Genomic DNA, 21,194 nt, shown 5'->3' on the forward strand with positions numbered 1-21,194 from the left:
AAAAGATGTCAAAAGTCAGAATAACGTTTTATTCATCGCACTAAAGGCAGTTGTTTTTGCTGTATGTAAAGCTTTCCAACCCTCTATCCTGGACCCAGAATGCAACAACCCAGCTCCAGGGGTACCTTGGGGGAAGAAAAGAAAACTGAACGTCGAATCACCTTCTGTGGCGTGGGAGGAACAGGAGCATAATCCAATAGTAAGCCGGCTTTTGCATTCGGCAGAGTTCATTTTCATACAGTGAAAGTGATGCACAGCAGACAATTACGTCATACTGTGCACAACTGGAGCCCTGGTCAGACATGCTTGAAATTCTCATGCTAATCAAGTGGTGGGTAGATTTTTTTATGTATAGGACAATAAACAGCTTTAATACAAGGAAGTGTGAGGCACATAATTCCTGTAAATGACTTGTATTTTTAACAGCCAATCATGTCAATTTAAAATTGAAATTTTGACAAAGGAAAACTTGTTATATACACATTCAAAATAAACAGAAATTAGAACATTGGACATCAAAATTCCTATTTGTTCAAAGAGGAATGTTTTGGGTCTTAAAATGAGCACAAATAAAAATGTTTCTGGATTTATAAACTTCTCAGGAATCATACCATTAAAAGCAGACTCAATTTATTCAAATGTATCTCGACAATGAATTTTTATGAGCGCAGACCAATCGGACACCTGCTTCTAAGTTATTACATCACCTTTGGACTCAAAAAATGCATCACTGACAACAGGTATTAATATAAACTGTTACCAAAATAATCTTATTTGTGGAGAGAATCAAGGTACATGCATGATTGCCATGCAAAATAATTAAAACAGAAATCCACATAAGCTTCGAGAAGTGCATCTTTCCTGCCGTCCCAACAAGTGGCATCATAGTAAACAATTCTTAAGGCGGTCTTATGGTCGGCCTCTTCATTTCATAAATCCGCAGACATTAACGACAGTCTCTCTTTGTTCCTGGTCTTGCACCGGCCTTCCCTTGTCACTGGATGTTCTCCTGATTAAGTCCATGTTTTTCTATGTAACGTCTGAAAAGGAAGATGGATAGCATGTCAGTGTACTACTGTGTAAACCCAAAGGAAGGAGAACGACTGCCTTGAAATATTTTTTTTAAAAGACTGCAGGCTGGAGTCAGCCTCACCTGAGCAGAAGATATGAAATAGAACCAAGTTAACTTGGTAAGCTGGAAATGTACGGCTGATGGTGGCAGACTAGCATACAAACAGCATCACATGCTAAGCAGCTGCTCAGCTACAATTCCCATGCTGTCCCCTCCTGTCCTCCACGTTCCTTACCGTCTAGCATACTCATACAAGGCCTCTTTTCTCTCCTGTAGAGACATGTGTCTGTCCATCTGAGAGTTCCCAAAGGTATTAGCGGCAGACTGGCAGAAGCAGAAACATTCATTTAAACACAAATTATCCAAAACATCAGGCGCTACATTTAGCTTCTGGATTTGACTTTTCCTTTAAACGTTATGTTTTCATATCCAAAGGAAATCCAAAAAGCACATGATTTAGGATTAGAGTTTGCTACCCTCCCTACATTTTAGTATAACTGACATCTAACCAGTTTCCAGCGCAATCTGCTACAAAGACAAACCCCACTGGACGACTGATCCTTCAGGGACTGAAATCACCTGATGTGATGTCATCACAAGCTCACAAAGAATCCCTCCTCTCTGGGCTCGCTACGCCATCCTGCTGGCGATAGCGGGGGCGGGATGATGAAGCACTTACCCAAGGAGGATTTGCATGCCTGGACATGGGGGGGGCCGAGCTCCCGCCTGGGGTGGACTCCGCTCCTGCCAAGGCCTCCGCCTCCGGTTCTCTGCTGCCTTCCAGTAGGTTTGTGATAGTAGTATTCACGCAGTTGGTCTGCACTAAACGCACAGAACAGGTGAATCTCATCATGTGACCTCATTTCCTGCGCCCACCGCTATAGATATTTTACATTAAGCAGAATAGCACTCCTGCGGCTTGCGTGATTTACAGCACAGCCATTTTGCTCCATTTAGCGCCGACGGGACGAACAAGATTGTGCTAAAAACAAAGACTGAGAGTGAGGCTGCAGAGAAGCCGAGTTTAGGCTACGTGGGAGCGGATGCTGGTGGAGCCAGAGCCGAAGCTTACTGAGATCTCTCACGATGACGTTGACCGGGATGTCGGGGAGGACTTCCTTCACCTGCTGGGCCATCTTCGCCATCTGTGCGTCCTCGACCCCAGGCCGGGGGGCCAAGTGAGCAGCAGAATGGGCCTGTGCCCTCGTGGCCCTACCTGGGTGACATGGATGAAATATCACACATGGGTCACCGGGTTTCTAGAGACCAAGAGCATGCAGGAAGCAGGGCATGTTTCCATCAATCTGTCTTACTGGAGCTTCCTGTCCAAGGGACAAGGTGCCTTCTCCTTTTGATGTGCTCTGCTTTGTCTCCCTTGGTGATTTGCGTGGGTACCAGACCAAGCTCACCCGCTATTACCTGTGGATTTTAAGTTTGGGAAGGGTGAAAAAAACCCCAGCAACCGTCACTTTGGCTATAATGCAGCACACTGAGACGCGTACTCGCTGGTACTTTCACACAAGCAGTATAATATAAGTGGACATGCGTCCTTTAAGGTCTCACGAGATTTCGCTTTAAACACGGAACCCGAAAGCAGTGCGACGGCTGTCACTAGGCCGCACCTCCTGAATTCTGTTGGCGAAATCCTGCGACGAATCTCCATCTCGTCGGGACATCGGGGCAAGCCATCTGTGGGAAAATGTGGAGCAGAGATACGACCTTCACCCGAGGAGTAGCAGCTCCACCTTCCCCCACCCGAACCCTAACAACCACCTGCACGCTCGTGCAGAAAACCTCATCCAAACATCACTAGTTCGTGAACAACCCTTTATCGTACATTATTACACACGTGCTAAAAGACGACAGTCTCCAAACATGAGCACCAACGTGCATCGTGCTGTAGCACTTGCCAGTAAAATCCGTAACTGGAGACACTCTTTGATGCAGCCTACAGCTTTGACTCTGGTGCCTTAATGCATGTCAAACACAGTCGACCTTGATTCTGGCTACCTTGGGAGAGTAAATGCTGAGAATCACCAGCCCATGTAAGCGTCACGCTACAGATACAAACTACCCAGCAACAAAAGTGAATTGGGGGGGGGAGAAAAAAAAAAACCAAAAAAAAATGGACAGATCAGGGCATTCACAGAGGGAGGTAGCGTTTAGCATGGCATCGTTTGGAGCAGAGCTCGTTAAAGTGGCTTTGCAGTTCAATGTCAGCTTCGGAGATATTGTACCACCGAGGAAAGTTAATTGTGAGGAATGATGAAAAATAAATAAAACCTATCGATCTAGTGTAAAGAGATCAGGCAGATGTAACTACAACAGCGGCGGACTGTGAACAACAAGTACGAAGACAGGTGGAGACGTTCGGGAAACTGATCAAAAACTGGTCAACGGCAAACGTGACGACCATCAAAAGCAAGAATAAAACAAAAGACGACATAGCAGATGGACACTATACCTTCAAAAAGGAACAAAGAGAATAATAGTTAGTACCTTACTTGGTATACTGTAAATGGGACGAATAGAGTCCACAATAGCTCTGTCACCCAAGACGACTCGGCTGTGCTCTGAGTAAGATGGGGGCGAGAGGCATTAGAAATCGCCTGCTTGACAAAATCATTCATTAGAAATTCACTTCTGCATATTAATGACTTCAGTTCTCAGAGCAACCTGAAGCATATCGTACAAAGAGCTAAGAATTCCTGATATGCGCGCTGTCGCCTGAAAGCTAACCGCACATTAACACAGTAGCGCCCCAAACCGTGTACCGAATGCATTACTTCAGCGTAAATAAGTCCAAGACTGACCTCATTTGCTTCCTTATAAAAACAAGATTTAGTTCTGTGGTCAAATCGATTAAACTGTTACATTAATGACAGATATAGGTTTCTAGATACAGAACATCAAGAGAATATTGTGAGACAATCATAGGTTATCGTAACAAAACATTCATAGGTTACTGTAACAATTAACAAACAACAATTACAGTAACGTAAAACCGCCGCTCATCAGACACATATAGCAGCTGCCCTTGCATTTCCCTGAAAGCTTTCATCTGAACCATTTTAGGACCACGTGACCCATCACGACATAGAAAGCCACTACTTTAGTTACACTATAATTTCCAGGCAGGCGGGGCCTGGGTTTTCACAGAACGGCGTCATTAATGCTTCAGCGATGACCATACGGTGAGACAGGAGCCCGAGACGACAAGAACTTCCCAGAAGAAAGACACTGTCCAACACGGTTTACTGTAATGAGGCTGCATTTACCACAGCCAGCAGGGGTCGCTTCGTGATCAAGGCCACGGGCTGGACGGTGTCCGTCACAGTGAAGGGCCAGGAGCTGGAGAGGGGGGAGGAGGAGGAAGAGGAGGTGGAGAGCACAGGCGTTAAGATCCCATCCCCCTGGCGAGTCATCACAGAGCTTAGCCATGACTGGCGCCCTCGTGCAGACGGACTCACCTTTAATCACCCGAGCGCATTACACTCCCCGCCAGAAACACAAACGCAGGGTTAGCAACGAGCTGCACGAATGGAGCCAACACCATGGCCCCAGTGTTCCCAGTACCGTAATGGTTTTAAACCATTTCTCAAGTTTCCATTAAGCCAGAAGCACAGTCAATAAGCTACAGTATAGTACCAGCATGCTACTCATTCTATGGTTTCCTGAAAGATTCTGACGACGACCAATTTCTCTACATTAAACTTAGGGTTACACAAACATACTCGTAAGTTTTCAGAGCATGTAAAGATTCCGTTGAAACTGGCAGTCCTGCACAGGTTAGGCAACCATTACGCAACAGCCTCGCATGTTACGGATCACCCGGCTCTTAGCACACAGAAACACTTTAGCGCTGAATGAAACAGGGAAAAACAGAAAAATGCTAACAGACAAAACAACTAATAACGTTTCTTGTTAGTGAAAAACTAATTTTATATTTCCATTTTGTCTTTAGCTGGCACTTGTATCTAGCATGAGGTATGAGGGTCAGACAGCATGCATCTTATTGGTAGACTCAGCCAGATATTCAATATTGGTCTGCCTGGATGATTACTATGTAAATACTGCCAGGATTTGTGTTGCATCAAAGCTTGAACTGAGCAGCAACCCTTAATCAACACGCACCGCACTTCAGAGCCGTTGCTATATGGGCCGCCGGCTGATTCATACTGAATACATTCTACTGGCTACAATTTTAACTCTTCAGAACTGGACACCGTGAAGGGAGATCAAGCCTTTCAAAAGCAAAGCGCTCCAATGACCTCAAAGCCGTCGGCTAACGTTAGCCTAGGAGGCCAGACACCTTACCTGAATTTGAGCAGGCCATGCCGGCCATTGGTGATATCCTCCTCTGGGAAGAGCAGTAGGGGCAGAGTACCCTGGGCCACACAGTACTGCTGGAGAGCCTCCGCCAGGCCGGAGCGGCCCGACACCATGCCCAGCTCCAGGAACCCTCGTGCCCAGCACATAAACCCTGAAGAACCTCCCAACATCGGCTGCGGAGCAATACATACCACAAGTCTGTGACATAGAAACGACCAGCACCCGTGCAACACGCCGATAAAACAGTCCAAGTGCTGCAAGATACTTACTGTGTTACACGGTGCTACGATGTTAATGACGTTGTGGTCGAACGGCGTCACGTGGTTACAGACGTATAGCCTGGCGGCCCTATCTCTCAGCCGTGGGCTGTTTTGCCTAACGTAGATCCCCAGCACCGAACACATAACCCTTACAACAAACCTAGCAGAAAGAAATGGAGGGGGGGGGGACATTTTAAACCAGGCTATTTCCAGTAATAGTTTTTGGTGTATTTGAAAAAGTCTGCTGATCACTGATTATGAAGAAGCCAGTAGACGTGCATCAGTGGAACATAGCAACAAATACAGCTGCACGACATCACACTGCGATACAGCTGCGATTATATAGCACACGCGCAATAATCACCAAGGCTATAGCGCACGCGCAATAATCACCAAGGCTTTAGATGACGGACCAAACATTTGTCTGGACGCTGGCTGTTCGGTTGTTTTCTTATACGCACAATTTGTTAAGCAGATTAGTAGTACACCTAAAATATTAATCAGAGGCGCATTGCGATGCTCAAAGTAATCTGTATAAATTTGGATTATCCCCATGTTTAGTAAATTCAGTTTGCAGAGCGAGCAACATGCTACTGTTCTATCATGGAAGCGATAAGCACTGAAGCGGCGGTGAAGAAAGGGACACCTCTGCAGCCACGTCTTTTAAAAGAGGAGACGTTGTGGATAAACAAGGTCAGAAGATGCTGGTGCTGTGGCAGCACTTTCTGCAGTTCAAAGTCCAACATGTTTACTAAACATAAGGAAACGCTGAATTCATACAGATTATTAACTTTGGGCCATCACAATATGCCTCTCATTAATATTTTAGGTGCACCACTAATCTGCTTAACAAATTGTGGGTGTAAATAAATGTCTGTACAGCACCAAAAAAACTGGGGCCCAGACAAATGTTTACGCCCGTCATCTAAAGCCCTGGTCATTATCGCAAATACGCCATACAATTGCAATGTGATATGGTGATAACAAACGAAATGAGTCACGCCATGAGGAAGGAGGCAGACGTCGGCTCCCCTCTTCAGTGTTAGAAACCTGTTCCTGCCGTTCATGCTACACACCTTGATTCTTCTGGCTGTTTTCTTTGGCCTAAATCGTCGCCTCTCCTCCCCTCAGCCACTAATCAAACATTTCACTACCAGTGAGCCTCATTTCACCAAAATTACTCTTTTTCTGAGCACAGTGAATGTATGCAATATATAAGAATAGACAAGAATAAAGGGAGTAATAAAGGAATTGGGCAGGCGGATGACACAAACTGGGGGGCAAAAGTCACATTCACTACTGGCTACACAAGGGCCGTTTGCTAAATGGCATTTAATGCAATGATCTGAATACTCAATAAGTAATCTTTAATACAAGGGGTTATATGCAACAATGGATGTACAATACAAAATTACTAATACAATAGCTTTATACGGTGAATTGATTAGTCATTGTTGACACACAGTGCACAAAAATGAAACCGGTCCTCTGCATTTAACCAATATGTGACAAGGCAGTGGCAGTTGTGCATAGGGGCAGTACCCTGCTCAGGGTACCTCGGTGCTAAATTGCTGGTCAAGGATTCAAACCAGCAATCTTTCAATTACAAGGGCGCTTTCCTAACCCTTAAGCCACCACTGCATTGCATGTAACAAATCTCTATCACACGTGAGACTCAAGTACTTTCCTGAGTCTGTTTTCAAACAGTGCTTGTCTGATTCTGCTGTCAAAGTGTTTTATGTAGTTTAAGAAATCCAAGTCATGCTTACGTAAGATCACTTAAAAAGACACTGTAAAATAAAAGCAGTCGGTGACTCGCCAGTGCAGTTGTTTCTTGGAGTGTAAATAAAATAGAACATATTTATTGTCATTATTCGTGCACAACACTACGTACTTTCTCCACAAATGCTACATATTATACAAAATAAAAATAATACAGATATACAGTACACAGGTCAATGGTGCAAAGTGCAGCACTGCAACCATATTCTTTTTGGGAGAATTAAAGGAAACAATGGAGATTCAAAGAAAATTAACAGCAGTCGTATGGTTAAACATAACGGTTATACGCGGGTAGGAGATGGAAGAGAGAGCAGAACGCAATCTAGTCAGCAGATGCTGGGAGCAGGTCTTACCTTCGTATAAAGCTATGGGGGAGGGCACAGCTGACTAAAAACACATGAACGCCGATGAAGATGCGGAGCAGCGTCAGGCACACGCCGAAGGGGAAATACAGCATGAGCAGCAGGCGCAGCAGGCCATCGTCCGGCCACCTGTAAATCACACCCCCACAGGTGACAAACGGCTCTTCTGGGGGGGCAGAGCCCCGAACACGCTTCCCCGCGCCCGCGATCGCCGCGTACAGATGACAGACCAGCGGAAGCGCCACATAAGCCAAGACCAACTAGGCCATGTACTTAAAAAAATGATCTCGGGAGATCAGCTTGCGACATGAAGACCCCCCCACCACCACCAGCTCGCGGTTATACACACAGCCAGCACGCGCAAAGTTAAATAAGAGAGTTCTCCAGCCACAGGACAGGCTTAGACGGGGCGTTTCGCTACGATTACCGGAGGTTAACTTTAAACCAGCTCCTCATGAAGGAGACACCGCTGGTTAACGAGCCACCGTGGGCTCCGCTGGGGTCCCTCGGCGTGCCGCCTGGCCGCAGAGCCGTTTGCCCGGCGGAGTAAACAGGGTGAAACTCGCTAGCTGGCTAATTTTAGCCGCGGACGGCTCCGGCTCACCGTTGGAAGTCGAGCAGCTGCTCCAGCCCCGGCGCCTCCATTATTCAACTGTGTCTCTGTTCGCGAATCTCAGTGGCGACGGGCTAAATTCCCGCATGCTATTGTTAAGTTTGGCGAGCCAGGGGACTAGCTACTGGTTGCAACTTCAGGCACAGTCGCGGCGCCTGCAGCCATGTTGCAAAATCGCAGCGGCCCGTCATTGGTGAGCATAAGGCGCTTCTTCTTCGCGGGTTCGACGGCGTGCGCGGGAAACACTGACGCCTATTGGTCCGGAGAAGGTACTGCAGGCCGAAGATCTATACGTGGGTGAACGCATGTTGCATGTTTACTTGGCAGCCCCGCTGCACATTTAAGAAAACAGGCAGTCAGTCCCTTGAGCAATTGGGATTCAGGGTCTTGTTCAAGGGTGAAATCACTCTGCTTACCCTTGTAGCTGAAACGGCGTCATCCACACACAGACAGCATCCTAGTCCGCTGAGCCACACAGCAGTAATAAAATAACTTTTTATTACTTTTATATTTCAACTGAATGCTCATTAATCTGCATAAATGATTACTATGTCATGGTGTCACAAGAACCAATTTTAATATTTTTTAATAGACGTACAGATACAAGTAAAACTTCAGAGAACAAGATCAAGTCTCAAAGGCCCAGTGCTGTCTGATGGTTAAAACGCAGAATGCAAACACTGATGAAAACTCAGATGTCACTATAACCTCTGCCACCGTCACAGGACATCCGTGATCAGCACATGTACAAAACAAATGTAATGTGACCGCCAACCAGACCCACAGCTTAGCGGATTCTTGATAATCCCGTCTCAGAGGAGTTCAATTAATCTCATTCAAGGGATCGCAGTCCGTTTCACTATCCGGCCCTCCTTGTCAATGGCGAAATTGTAGTTCTTTGGGTTGTCAAGCGCTTCCTCGATGCGCTGGTCCAAATTCTCCAGGGTAATAAACGTCTTCACATCCTCCTATAGAAAAACAACGAAGCAGGTTTATAGGTAAGCTTTGCTGCATAACCAAGGGCAGTCAATGAATGGCAAGGCAACTTAGTTTAAGTGTTCAGTAACATGAAGGTGAAGAGATTTGTTATATAATCATTATAAATGATCTAGTTTTAATAACTAACATTGTCCCAGGCATACTGAACTATCATACCTTATATCAAGGCACTTCAGAGCTTAGACCATGTACATTTACAAAATGGTAATTTTAAAATAAATTACTTATGAATGCGCAAATTAAAAGTATAAACTTTCACTTTTCAGATCTCCACTCAACCAAACAGCCTGGAAGTGGTTAATTTTTATTAAGGAAAAAGTACAAGTAAACACAGATAAGAATGTGGAATATAGCTTGTTCGACATTTTAGAAAGTACAGCTTTTAAACTGAAGTCTTATGATGAAAGGAAATTTGGAAGCATTTTTTAGAAGAAAAAAAAAGATACACTTGAGCAAAGACAACATTTCTCATCTGTGACATTTTGACTGTCAGGAAACATGGTAGTACTTATCATGAGAAGTGCTAATGGAATCATGGACAGAATTACAAACTGCTTTGCATCCTACCTGGAGCTGCAGGATTTCTTGTTCTTTTTCTTTCAAAATCTTTCTCCTTTTTTCCTCTTGGAGACCAATGGCTTCCTCCCTCTTCATTGCCAACTCCTCCACCTCCTTCTGAACTCGGATCTCACTGCGAGTTTCACAGAAACAATATTTTGTGGGCCTTTATCAACATCAACACAAAATGACCGACTATCAGTCAATCTTTTGCCCAAGAGGAGTCAGAGGCTTAGCCAATGAAAGGTGAGGACTCAAGGACCCCAAAGTGTGAAAAACCAGCTCTGCAGCAACACAAACTGTGGGTGCTTTTCCACTGCACCGTCATTTTCATCTTTACTGTTTAACTCACTCAAAAGGCAGGTTAGTGAGAAATTTATTAACTCCCACCCCAAAGTACTGAAGTACCAAAGAAGTACCCCAGCTGGTTTGGCACTTTTGGTACTGGTATATGACCAGAAGTGAATGGAAAAGCAGATGTACCAAAGGAACCGTTCCAAAAGTATGGTACTTGGTGCAGTGGAAAAGCACCCTGTAATCATCATGACAGACTTCTTCAATGATATATGATACAATTGAATCTCTCCAAAACCCCTTTCCCCATTAGAGAACTCTAGACCCAATATACCAGTGGTCCCCAACTTCAGTCCTGGAGAGCTACTACCCAGTAAGTTTTCTATCCTACCTGGCTTCTGATGAGCCACACCTGCTCCTGGTATTTACCTGAGAACTAGTGTGACTCATCAGAAGCCAGGTAGGATAGAAAACTTACTGGATAGTAGCCCTCCATTACCGGAGTTGGTGACTCCTGAACCAAGGGATCATGTCATCTTACCGAAGCTGGCGGAGCCGAAGGTTCTCCGCATCGTTCCAGGCCATAAGGGCGCGGTGTTCCTCCGCCTCATGCTTGGTTCGCTCCTCCGCTCGGGAGCCCACCTCCTCCTCGTAGCGTCGGCGCATTATTTGCTCCTTGAACTCCACCCTGCGCCGCCACATTTAGAATGACCATATGATAAGGCACACGTGTGCTTTCCAACTTAAGGAGAAGCAACATTTTGTATTTGGGGACGAGACAACCAGCGACGGAGACGGGACAATGGACCGCATAAAGAAACGGTACAAGAGTAATCAGAAATGTTCAATGAACTGACTAATTGGCTACTTAGACACTGGTGTTTAGGCAATGTGTATAAACATATCGGTACATCATGGACGCAAATTGGTACATCAACAATAAATGGAAACCAAACACGGTTATACCAATTCCTATTTTTTTATGAAGAAAAAACAGTTACCGACCTAAGAGCACGCATGATCATCTGATACTGTGTGTATCTCTCCTTGAGGACGACCATCTCCACCGGGTCTATGGGAGACGGCACCTTGACCCGGTCTTGCTTAGACTTCGCTTTTGGGTCATTCCGCGACTTCCTTCCCCTGACCGTCTCTATCAGCACGCTTCCTCGGGGTGAAAGGAAGCGACAGACCTGAACAGGATATTTAGCGACCTGAAACATAATAGCTGTACTCGTTTAAAACGTTTGCGATTCCGGTGCATGTTACATGCGAGCAGCCATTTTTGAGGACGCTCGCTCATCTTCTTCGACGATTCGCCGCTAAAGGACTTTGCATTATGATTGCGGAAATGCATATCGCCCCCTGCTGTAGTGGAGTGCAAATAACAAACTGCTGCAGCCATCTGCTATTTCACCAGTATGCCTATACATCACATTAAAATGTGGTTAATCCTTTAAATCAATCAATCAATCAATACCTATCTATCTGACTGTACTATTAGGCCGGTGTATTGTTGCTGTTTGAAACTGAATTTCTATCTATCTATCTATCTATCTATCTATCTATCTATCTATCTATCTATCTATCTATCTATCTATCTATCATCATCTAACCACCGTGCAATGGTTATTAAGATCTTTTCCATTTGTTTATTTGTTCATCCATTCAGGTGTTTACCTATTTTTAGTGAACGGAAAAGATCGGCCTTGCAAACCAGGCATGATTACAAATTATTCTGTATTCTTCGTCTGTTAATTTTACTAGAATTATTTGCTTGCATGATTTTCTTACGTTGATTCTTGTTTAACTCTGAAGTAAATATTGGAATTAGAATCTTGAAGCCTCTTTACAGATGACATAACGCCCACCCTACGTTTATCATCGCCGCTGTGGGTGTACACAATGTGGTTCACTCTTAATTAATGGTAAACAAGGTTCGGCCACGTTGCAGAGAATAAGGCCGTTCTGAATCCTTACACTAGAGGGCACCATTGGTACAAATTCGATTATTCTGTATCAAAAATGTTACCATCAGTTTGAGAATGACTAGTACAATGAAACACACGATGTATGTAAATCTGAATGATATTTCTTTTCAAATCTAATCATAGAGCTATCCCCAACACTTTTAATTCCAGACACAAATCGGAATAAAGTGATTAGAAGATGGACGGATGGAGTAAAATATACCAATGTTTATTTGTTCTTCTGATTAAATATTTGTATTTATGTTATACAACTATAAAAGAACACAGAGTATAATCTTGTTTCACCTCCCCGTTTGCATGAACTGTGTTATGTAGCATTTGCTTTGTGCCTTTTGGCCCGACGTCACGCAGAGCTTAAAAAAAGCAGCAGGCCTGAAATTCCCAGCCCGCCCCTCTTTCGGAGGCCTGCCCTCCTCACCGCGTGTCCATCACGGGCCTGACAGCCCCCCTGCAGTTTGACAAATAACAGCGGCGTACCTTTAGCATCAGGCTGTATAGCCCCCAGCTGCAGCTCCCCTATACATCTCCCTAGCAGAGATTGAATTTGCCCCATTCATTAGTCTAAGTGGATAAGGCTCCCTAATAAGAGTTCCCTTCCCCTCAGTAATTGCTGTTGATTGGCGTAAATTAGACCCTAGTTGCCAGACGGGTGATTCTCGACGACGATAATACAATTCCAAACTCAAACTAATAGGATTTTAACTCTGGACTCGCCTAATGTCCGTCTGCAAACTCTGGCTGGGTCCTTGTGCCCTGTCTACTGCTGGACTCTGTTTCATATCCGTGTCCCCCACGCCACCCCCGCCACTGGCAACGTCCCCCTCCTCGCGTAAGCGCCCTGTTTCGTTGCCCCCCCCCCCCCCCCCCGCCCAATTCTTATCCATCCTATGAAAGAAAATTGAGAAAATAACGCAAGAGTAACACATTAATTTGCGACACAGATGGAGGATGAGTAAAGGGCGATTAGTCATGGGGGGGCATCGCGTATTTGGCGGTGATGCAGAAAATCCACGTGACGCTTCGGGAATGGAGCGCAATGTCATCGGAAAAGGAGCAGTCCCGCCCCGGCAATCCTCACCCTCTGCACGCTTACGGAGGTGTAACACAACAATATATCCGCGATCAACATATCCAACGCATCTTTACCGTTTAATATCAGGTTAATAAACCGCGTGCACGTGAAATACACCTGTCACTGAAATTTCTAGAACCCATAATGCAAATGGTGAAGAACAGAAGTGATAACCCTCAATGTTTATTGACAAAACAAGTATTTGAAACATGTCCTTATCTCAAAAAAGACATTTTCTTTTTGGCAGAATAGTTACTAGTTGCGTGACATTAAGAAACAACCACAAAGATGACTGTATGGCTGGAATTCTCAGGCACGCGTTCTAGTTGTGGGATTAATATTAGCCTGCCAGAGAGCGATGACTTCATAATGTGATGTCACTTTGTAACAATTGTGATTTCAGCGCTCAATCAGTTGCGCAATATCCACAAGCCTATGATTCATTCACTAACCTGCCTTCAATGAATTTTATCACCATCATTCCACAATCATGGGTACCTGCCATAAACGGTAAGCTTCAAAACAACAGAATCGCTGTTACTTATATTCTCTACAGAATATTAATGCTGTTTTTAAAATGTCACTTCCACTCTCCTGCAGAATTGATGTTTATCCTTTTTGGTGTTCTTGCCTTACAATATTTATTTTCGTTTTAAACTATGTATTAAACTGAATCTTTGGATGACTGTTGCAATAAAGGATGTCGCTACTGACTGGTTTCATTAAACCTTTTTTTTTGCTTTTAATAAAAAATATTTAAATTCGCAGTGAAGTATTGTCTATATCTTTGTTTTATATGCTATTAACGTTATACGGAGAGCATCTTTGTGCTGTTAACTCTTTAATTCGATTTGTTAGCGGTTAATTTGTTTAACAGTCGGAGGGTGCGTTAACGCCACCGATGCTCTAGGTGTCCCGTTTGCACCGGCGCTTCTTGGATCACTGCCTCGCGCACTCTTCCCCGTCATGCCACCCCTCGTGAGTGACACGTGGCCACTGATACCGGGGTGTATCGGATGTGATGCCAAGCATTTGCACCTATTGTGATTTATTCACTGTAACCCCCCCCTTTTGGTCCAACATCTGTCGTATATAGTATACAGCCCATACAGCTGCATCATATATATGCATACAAACATATGTATATATTATTAATTTATTCTAAACATTTTGTTGTGTGTCCCTGTGACAGGCTGACCCCCCAGTCCCGACTTGTTCCTTCCATGCACACGTCGCTTCGGGATAGGCTTGGGACCCCCACTGCCCTGGTTAGGGTGAATAGGTTCAGAAAATGGATGGATGGATTTTATTGATTGTATGTTGGTTGTATGACTGATTGTCAGAGGTGAGAATGATCAGTGGATGTTTTTTCTCGGTTTATTTTTAAAACTTTCCTTCATCACAGTTTGCATATTTCATGGTAGCCATGTGGGGAAAGATACATTTGTGCACATGTATCCTGCGAACAAAGATGATAAAGGTGCTGACAGAGAATATTGAATCTCAGAGAAATGGGTTTTAGCATTTATAAGCACATATACAGCTGGGTTTTAGCATTTATAAGCACATATACAGCTGGGTTTTAGCATTTATAAGCACATATACAGCTGGGTTTTAGCATTTATAAGCACATATACAGCTGGGTTTTAGCATTTATAAGCACATATACAGCTGGGTTTTAGCATTTATAAGCACATATACTGTACAGCTGGGTTTTAGCATTTATAAGCACATATACAGCTGGGTTTTAGCATTTATAAGCACATATACTGTACAGCTGGGTTTTAGCATTTATAAGCACATATACTGTACAGCTGGGTTTTAGCATTTATAAGCACATATACAGCTGGGTTTTAGCATTTATAAGCACATATACAGCTGGGTTTTAGCATTTATAAGCACATATACAGCTGGGTTTTAGCATTTATAAGCACATATACAGCTGGGTTTTAGCATTTATAAGCACATATACAGCTGGGTTTTAGCATTTATAAGCACATATACAGCTGGGAATATGTTCATAGTGGCGTAAAATTTATGAAAACGTTGCCGCAAATAATGGGAGAGTTTTTTAGATGTTTTCGTTCATCAGAACATCGTAGCAGCTGTTGGGAAGCAGTTTTAAACCTTGATGCTGCCACTGTCGTCGGCTGGATGGGGAAGAGCAGCGTTATTTAAGAGGTACATGTGTGTCTCTTATGCTGTCTGTATTTTGTCGTTCGTAGGTAAGGGGAGTCGTCGCTGTCTAGGCCTGAGGCCTAATGAAACTCCACTCCATTAGCGCTGAATCGGACAGATTGCTCTCCCGGAGAAATGAATTGAGTTTTTTGTATTTGTGAGATCATTCTCCCTCCATTAACGGCTATTTATCCCATCTCTTCATCACGGCTAAATTGCGTTAGGCGGCCATGGTTAGCTAAGGATGCCTCCCTTCTTAAGCGGTAATTGGGTTTGGCGGCTCAGCTGATAGTGTCATTACGGCCAATAAAGCCTGGGTTTGGCTCATTGAGTGAAACAGATTCTTCAGGGGCAGATGGCAGATGGTGCATAAAGGATCCCGCTACATAAACAGAGAAAACAAAGTTTGCGTAGCCAATATGTATGTTGTCATCTGCTTTTCTCTGCTTCTCTTTGCAAATTTCTTCCGTTACAGTTAGTCCCAAATTTAGTGCACTTTTGACCAAAAAATCTATAACTCTCCCGAAATTAATCTAGGCAATTATTCATGATTATTTTTCTTAAAGTGGCTTCATCTTATTTATAAATCTAGATGACTGCAACCTTAACATACAACTTTAAATGCACTTTGTACATAAACCATTGAGTCCTGTGATTTTGCACTTTGAGTCCTGTGATTTTGCACTTTGAGTACAGTGGAAACTCTCCCCTTGTTACTTGCTCTCTGTATGTTGCACTGTGGTTCTGTAGGAACGCTATTTTGTGCCACTGTTTACTTGTACACGGATGGTACGACAATAAAGCTCACTTGACTTGACTTGTTTAAAGCTTGGTCATTGACGCTGTTTTCTGTTTTATGGATTCCTGAATCACCCCTCATTGAGACGTGTAGCAGAGCAAAAGATGAGTGATTGTTTTTACTTCTTGGGTTAAGGGTGTGAGGAGGAGAAAACATGAGGCTTGGATGGACAGGGGATGGCAGGAAGACATGCGATGGTGAGATAATGGTTAGCATTAGCGGAGAGCAGAGTTACACTGACAACTTCGTAAACGTGACGGAATGCCCGTCATGCTCTAGCTTTATGACTGATGTCGTGAGGCACGCAGTAGCGGAAATTATCGCTGCGTGACATTGAGGTACGACATTCAAACCAAGCTATCGCACCTGTCCGTCGCTGAGGAAATGAAACCATCACACCGTTATGTTTTGCAAAATATCCATTTGTCATTGAATATTGAAGTGGTTGGCACCCATACAGTATAACAAATCCATTCACATACACAATCTATCTGTGTCCCAGTACCTATCCATCTATTTTCCCTAACTACTGATCCCATACTGGGTCCCCATGGGGGCATGAGGTAGGGTACACAATGGACGCTTCAGGCTTTCCTCTGTCCTTTTGGCTCAGGGCAGTGACTCCCCATTGCCAGGATGGACGTCAGAGATTTTTCTCTGACCTGTTGCCTGAGCTGTGCTACTGATTTACTAATGTTGCTTTTCCACTGGCATACAGGAACCGGGCCGTACCTGAGCCATACCATAAAGAGAGACTAGTTACAGCGCGGTTCCAGTTCGCTTCGGTTTTCCACTGCAGAAGGGTCGGCTCGGGTTTGGGGAGTGACAGTGGCATAAAACCACGCGTATTTACTGTTCACACGGTGTATGTCATGATTTACTGTGTGCTAATTTCCACTAGCACGTCTGTGAGAATCGCTGACTTATGTTAGCATCAAACGCTAACTAACGAATTAACATTCACGTGTAAATTTACATTACGAATCCATTCTATCCAGCTCAGTTGGAGGTTGGAAATTCTCCAGTATGAAGTTGTTGGGAAATGCATCAATACATCGCAACGTGCGATAGTACTAATAATGAATAATATATAGAATATACCCTTTTATCCCTCAGATAATCCATGCATATTGATGCAAATCACTGGTATCTCGGTGCTTTTCTACCAATCAGATGTTGGTGATGCAACAAGCTCAGTTTGGTAATGCTTTTAGTCAGTCAGTACGGGTACGGTCTGGAGATACGACTCGCACGGTTTACGGTGCAAAACTGTCAGTTGGCAGTATGGCTCAGTTTTTGGTGGCAGTGGAAAAGCGCCATAATACTGTAAACTTAAGAGATATTATGCAGTACAATCATTTCCCCACCAGTGGCCTGTACTACAAAGTGGGGTTACTGGCTTATCGGGGTAACTTGTCGGATTTAAGGTAGTCTGGGCGAAATGTAAGTGAACAAATACGAAGTCCATTTAAACTGTGGTACCTTAAATCCGACAAGTTGCCCCGATAAGCCAGTAACCCCGCTTCGTAATACAGGCCACTGGTGTATGACCTACACCCAGTGTTAGGATGTCTTTCCGCCAGTTTCTTCCTACACTCCGCATTTCGGATGCAGTGGAGTCCGGACATTTCCGTGAGCATGTGACGGCGTCCGTGGCCGGAGTGTCTCCTGCCTTCCAGCCCTTATTGTCCAGGACTCCCTCTGTGTGACCTTAGTTTAGCTGTAGTTCTGCTAGAATGCGTCCGTTTGGCTGTTTTAAGCCCCAAAAAGAGTCAACACCAAAAACCAGGAAAGCTTTTCTGACTTAACGTCTGAACAATCCTGTGGAGTGTGATGAGATTAAATCTCACAGCACACATGGTTACTGCCACAACTGGCTGTAGGATTATTTTTAATTCGTAGTGATTAGTTCATGACTCCATAAATTTCCCAAGAGGTGTTCAATGAATCAGCACGTAGAAAACTATCGTTAGTGATGAAGGGGACTTCTATCAGTTACAAATATTTCGATCGTGCATGACAAACAGTTGCACTTTTTATTGGAAGCGGCGCTCTGCTATCGATATGATCGATCAGATCCACAGTCCAAAACACACGGAAAAAGCTTTATGGAGAAATGAGCATCGCAGCAACGGACTCTTAAAGCTTCGCAAAGCACTTCTGTTATTTATGACCACTGGAAGCCAGTGTGGGCCTTCCCGCTAGCTGCCCAACCCCCCCCCCCCCCCGAGAACCGTAACCAGAAAACACTCCAGATAAATGATGTATGCCGTTTTCAATTATTCAGCTGGGGCTCTGCATGGGCAGTGACTTTTGGGAAGCTGATTGTGATGTCACTTCTGACGCGATGCATTTATTTACATGTTGAGATATTTCCAATCACCTGCCCAAACTGGCTCTGCCTCTGGATAGTCATTGATTCGCATTCTAGTAATTTCTATTTTATCTTTACTAATATCGCGGAGTTTGCAAATAATATAATTATCGGCAATCTCTTTAATCATGTTCACAGCATTTCACAAAATCATTATAATTTCTCTAAGTGATTGGCAAAGGTCTGGGGCTGTGACTGGTATGGCACGTTAGGCCTCTGTGCCTGTGAGCAGGAGGTCGCAGGTTCAAATCCCATATTCAGCAGCGTAGCCATATCTTTGCTGGGCCCTTGAGCAAGATCTTGACCGCCCCCCCCCCCAAAGGAAATGCCCCAGGGCAGCAGATGGATGCTGATCCTGCACCCCGAGCCTCAATCTCACCTCTGCACATGTGTCTGTGTCTTTTTCAAGTAGAGCATGATGGGACATGTGGAAAAAAACACAATCCAATGCATATGTTCTCATTGTTGTACAAATGGCAAATAAAGATTCATTTCAAGGGGTTTTTTGTATACGTTGCCAGTGTTACTGGAAGCCACAGCATACAGATGTTCATTTATCATAATTTTAAATTTATCACCTTTGAAAAACTGATTTGACAGTTTTCTGTTTTCATTCATTTCGCACTTTCACAGTGAGGAGCACTATGAGAGAATCTATTCGGAACTGTAAATATTCTATAAAAGTGTGATTGATTAAAGGAAGTGACTTTTTTTGTGAAGTATATCATTATGTACATTTTGTTTTGTAAATTCTATCTCTCGTTCTTTATGTCTCTTTATGTCTAATTTACAATTCAACCTTTTACTGAATATCTCATATTTAACTCCAGTTAGCTACATATCAAGGAGAATGCCGGCGGAACCTTGAAGAATCTTTGATTATACAAACGTGTCCATTAATCTCAACCAAATTAAACTGAAAAAAATAAGTGTCTAAACGATACACTGACTAATTTCTAATGCAGCTTTTAATGTGCGACAAAAGTCCCAAGATTTCCCAGTTAAACCAGATTCTCCTTCAGTATCATCGATCGGCCGGCGTGTTTATGAAAATGTCCGCCAGAAATCAGATTACATTTGATCTGCCGGCTCAGAATAACTTACTGCCTTACAGATAGGGGGCAAAATACATAGCTACATATGTCAGTGACTTTGATGAAGGGTTATAGGCTGATGCATACGAAGGGTCCATCAATCTGACTGACGCTCAAGGGCCCCGACACGCTGAGAGGATTTTCGCACCGGCGTGCGTCACTCCAGCTGCCATTAAAAGACCCGGATAATTCAGAATAGAAAAGATGTGGTATGCACAAAAATGGTGTTGTGTGTCGAAATTACATACAGTCGGCGCGATAATTTACAGAATAAAGCAGAGGATGCTGAAATTCATTACACCTATTTTGAAATTGAACCATAAAAATGCATTATACATAATCCAAATTATGATTATATTCATTATTAGGCCATTTGCACAACTGTATTAACTGTTTATCTTACATCCTTGTCTCAATATGTCTTACATATTTATATTCTATTTATTACTGTTTTTTGCACTACGACCAACGAGATCGTATTTTCATCTCAGCAAATGACCCCTGGATCATACAGCAGAAGATTAAGATAAAGACACTTTAACTTTTGACTTGATTTGAATACGTGTTTCAGCCCGTTTGCATGAAGCTGGCAGTAAATGCCGGCGTACCCCACTAGGTACGCCCCCCCCCCAAAATGCCTCTCCTGACCCTCAGCTTTTTAAAAAAAATCCCCTACTTTGCTGGGATTTTGAAGTGATTTAAAGTCTTGCACTTTTCCGGCGTAAAAGGTTACGCACTGCAAATGAACGCTTATTTCCGCGAGTCGCCCGATGTGAACAGCGATAAAAGGCCTTTAAAGGGGTTTATTTTGGCGCAATGAATCACCGCCTTTATGTTATCAGTGGCCACTGAGAAGGACCTCCGTGGCCAGGCGAATCTCTCCCCTGTCAGCACTTAGCGCAGCGCAAGGGGCATTCAAACGCTTACGTCCCAGTCATTGCTTTTAACATATCCTGCTTTGAATTATCTCCACGTACGATTTCCACTCTCCGCCAGCGTAATAAAATAATCATCATTCCAGTGGCTCCAGCATGGCTACCTCATCGTTCTGTTTACAGCGGGCTGGGGGGCGGGGAGGGGGGGGGGATTGGGGGGGTGGGGAGCTTCCTTTCAGAGAAATTGATGTCTGGATGGGCGGTGTGCTCCACTCACCCTGCGTACGGTTAATAAACGACCCTGTTTTCCCATCATAAAGGAGCCATTTCATACAGAAAGCAAAAAGGCCGTCGATCTTCATGTTTTAAACTGGAGCGGCCCAAGGGCGATAAAAGCCTCTCGGTGGGACTCAAGAACGCAAAACCCAGCTGACTGTGGCATCAGTTAAGGGTGTCTCTGTGGCTGGGAGGACACAGTTTTCATTGCACGGCCTTTGCCCCTATTACAGCGACTAGCGTACAGATAGATAATGGCCAAT

At 44.0% G+C, this 21,194-nt stretch overlaps 2 protein-coding genes across 2 annotated transcripts; both read right to left on the reverse strand.

Moving 5' to 3' along the window:
• Positions 1–613: 613 nt before the first annotated feature.
• On the reverse strand, positions 614–8,640 carry aup1 (AUP1 lipid droplet regulating VLDL assembly factor). The gene is made up of 12 exons (XM_023841920.2): positions 8,413–8,640; positions 7,800–7,937; positions 5,674–5,824; positions 5,390–5,577; positions 4,351–4,423; positions 3,572–3,645; positions 2,695–2,761; positions 2,386–2,491; positions 2,145–2,288; positions 1,752–1,894; positions 1,308–1,396; positions 614–1,040 (listed from the first exon to the last, which is right to left on the reverse strand). The coding sequence occupies exons 1-12, from the start codon at positions 8,451–8,453 to the stop codon at positions 995–997; spliced, it is 1,260 nt and encodes a 419-aa protein (XP_023697688.1). The 5' UTR covers positions 8,454–8,640; the 3' UTR covers positions 614–994.
• Positions 8,641–8,976: 336 nt separating this feature from the next.
• mrps26 (mitochondrial ribosomal protein S26) lies at positions 8,977–11,595 on the reverse strand. The gene is made up of 4 exons (XM_023841909.2): positions 11,278–11,595; positions 10,814–10,960; positions 9,988–10,111; positions 8,977–9,389 (listed from the first exon to the last, which is right to left on the reverse strand). Exons 1-4 carry the CDS (start codon positions 11,493–11,495, stop codon positions 9,258–9,260), a joined length of 621 nt encoding a protein of 206 aa, XP_023697677.2. The 5' UTR covers positions 11,496–11,595; the 3' UTR covers positions 8,977–9,257.
• Positions 11,596–21,194: the final 9,599 nt, after the last annotated feature.

This window comes from Paramormyrops kingsleyae, chromosome 12 (assembly GCF_048594095.1).
Source record: "Paramormyrops kingsleyae isolate MSU_618 chromosome 12, PKINGS_0.4, whole genome shotgun sequence".
Taxonomy (NCBI): Eukaryota; Metazoa; Chordata; class Actinopteri; order Osteoglossiformes; family Mormyridae; genus Paramormyrops; species Paramormyrops kingsleyae.

Excerpts from the sequence above, each read along its gene's own strand:
- mrps26 (XM_023841909.2), bottom strand. The coding sequence starts at position 11,495 with ATGTTTCAGGTCGCTAAATATCCTGTTCAGGTCTGTCGCTTCCTTTCA. Across the intron at positions 10,961-11,277 it reads ATGATCATGCGTGCTCTTAG|GGTGGAGTTCAAGGAGCAAA; the intron begins GTCGGTAACTGT and ends GTGGCGGCGCAG. Across the intron at positions 9,390-9,987 it reads AAGAAATCCTGCAGCTCCAG|GAGGATGTGAAGACGTTTAT; the intron begins GTAGGATGCAAA and ends GTTTTTCTATAG.
- aup1 (XM_023841920.2), bottom strand. The coding sequence starts at position 8,453 with ATGGAGGCGCCGGGGCTGGAGCAGCTGCTCGACTTCCAACG. Across the intron at positions 4,424-5,389 it reads CATGGCCTGCTCAAATTCAG|CTCCTGGCCCTTCACTGTGA; the intron begins GTAAGGTGTCTG and ends CCCCCTCTCCAG. Across the intron at positions 3,646-4,350 it reads AGCGACCCCTGCTGGCTGTG|AGCACAGCCGAGTCGTCTTG; the intron begins GTAAATGCAGCC and ends CATCTTACTCAG.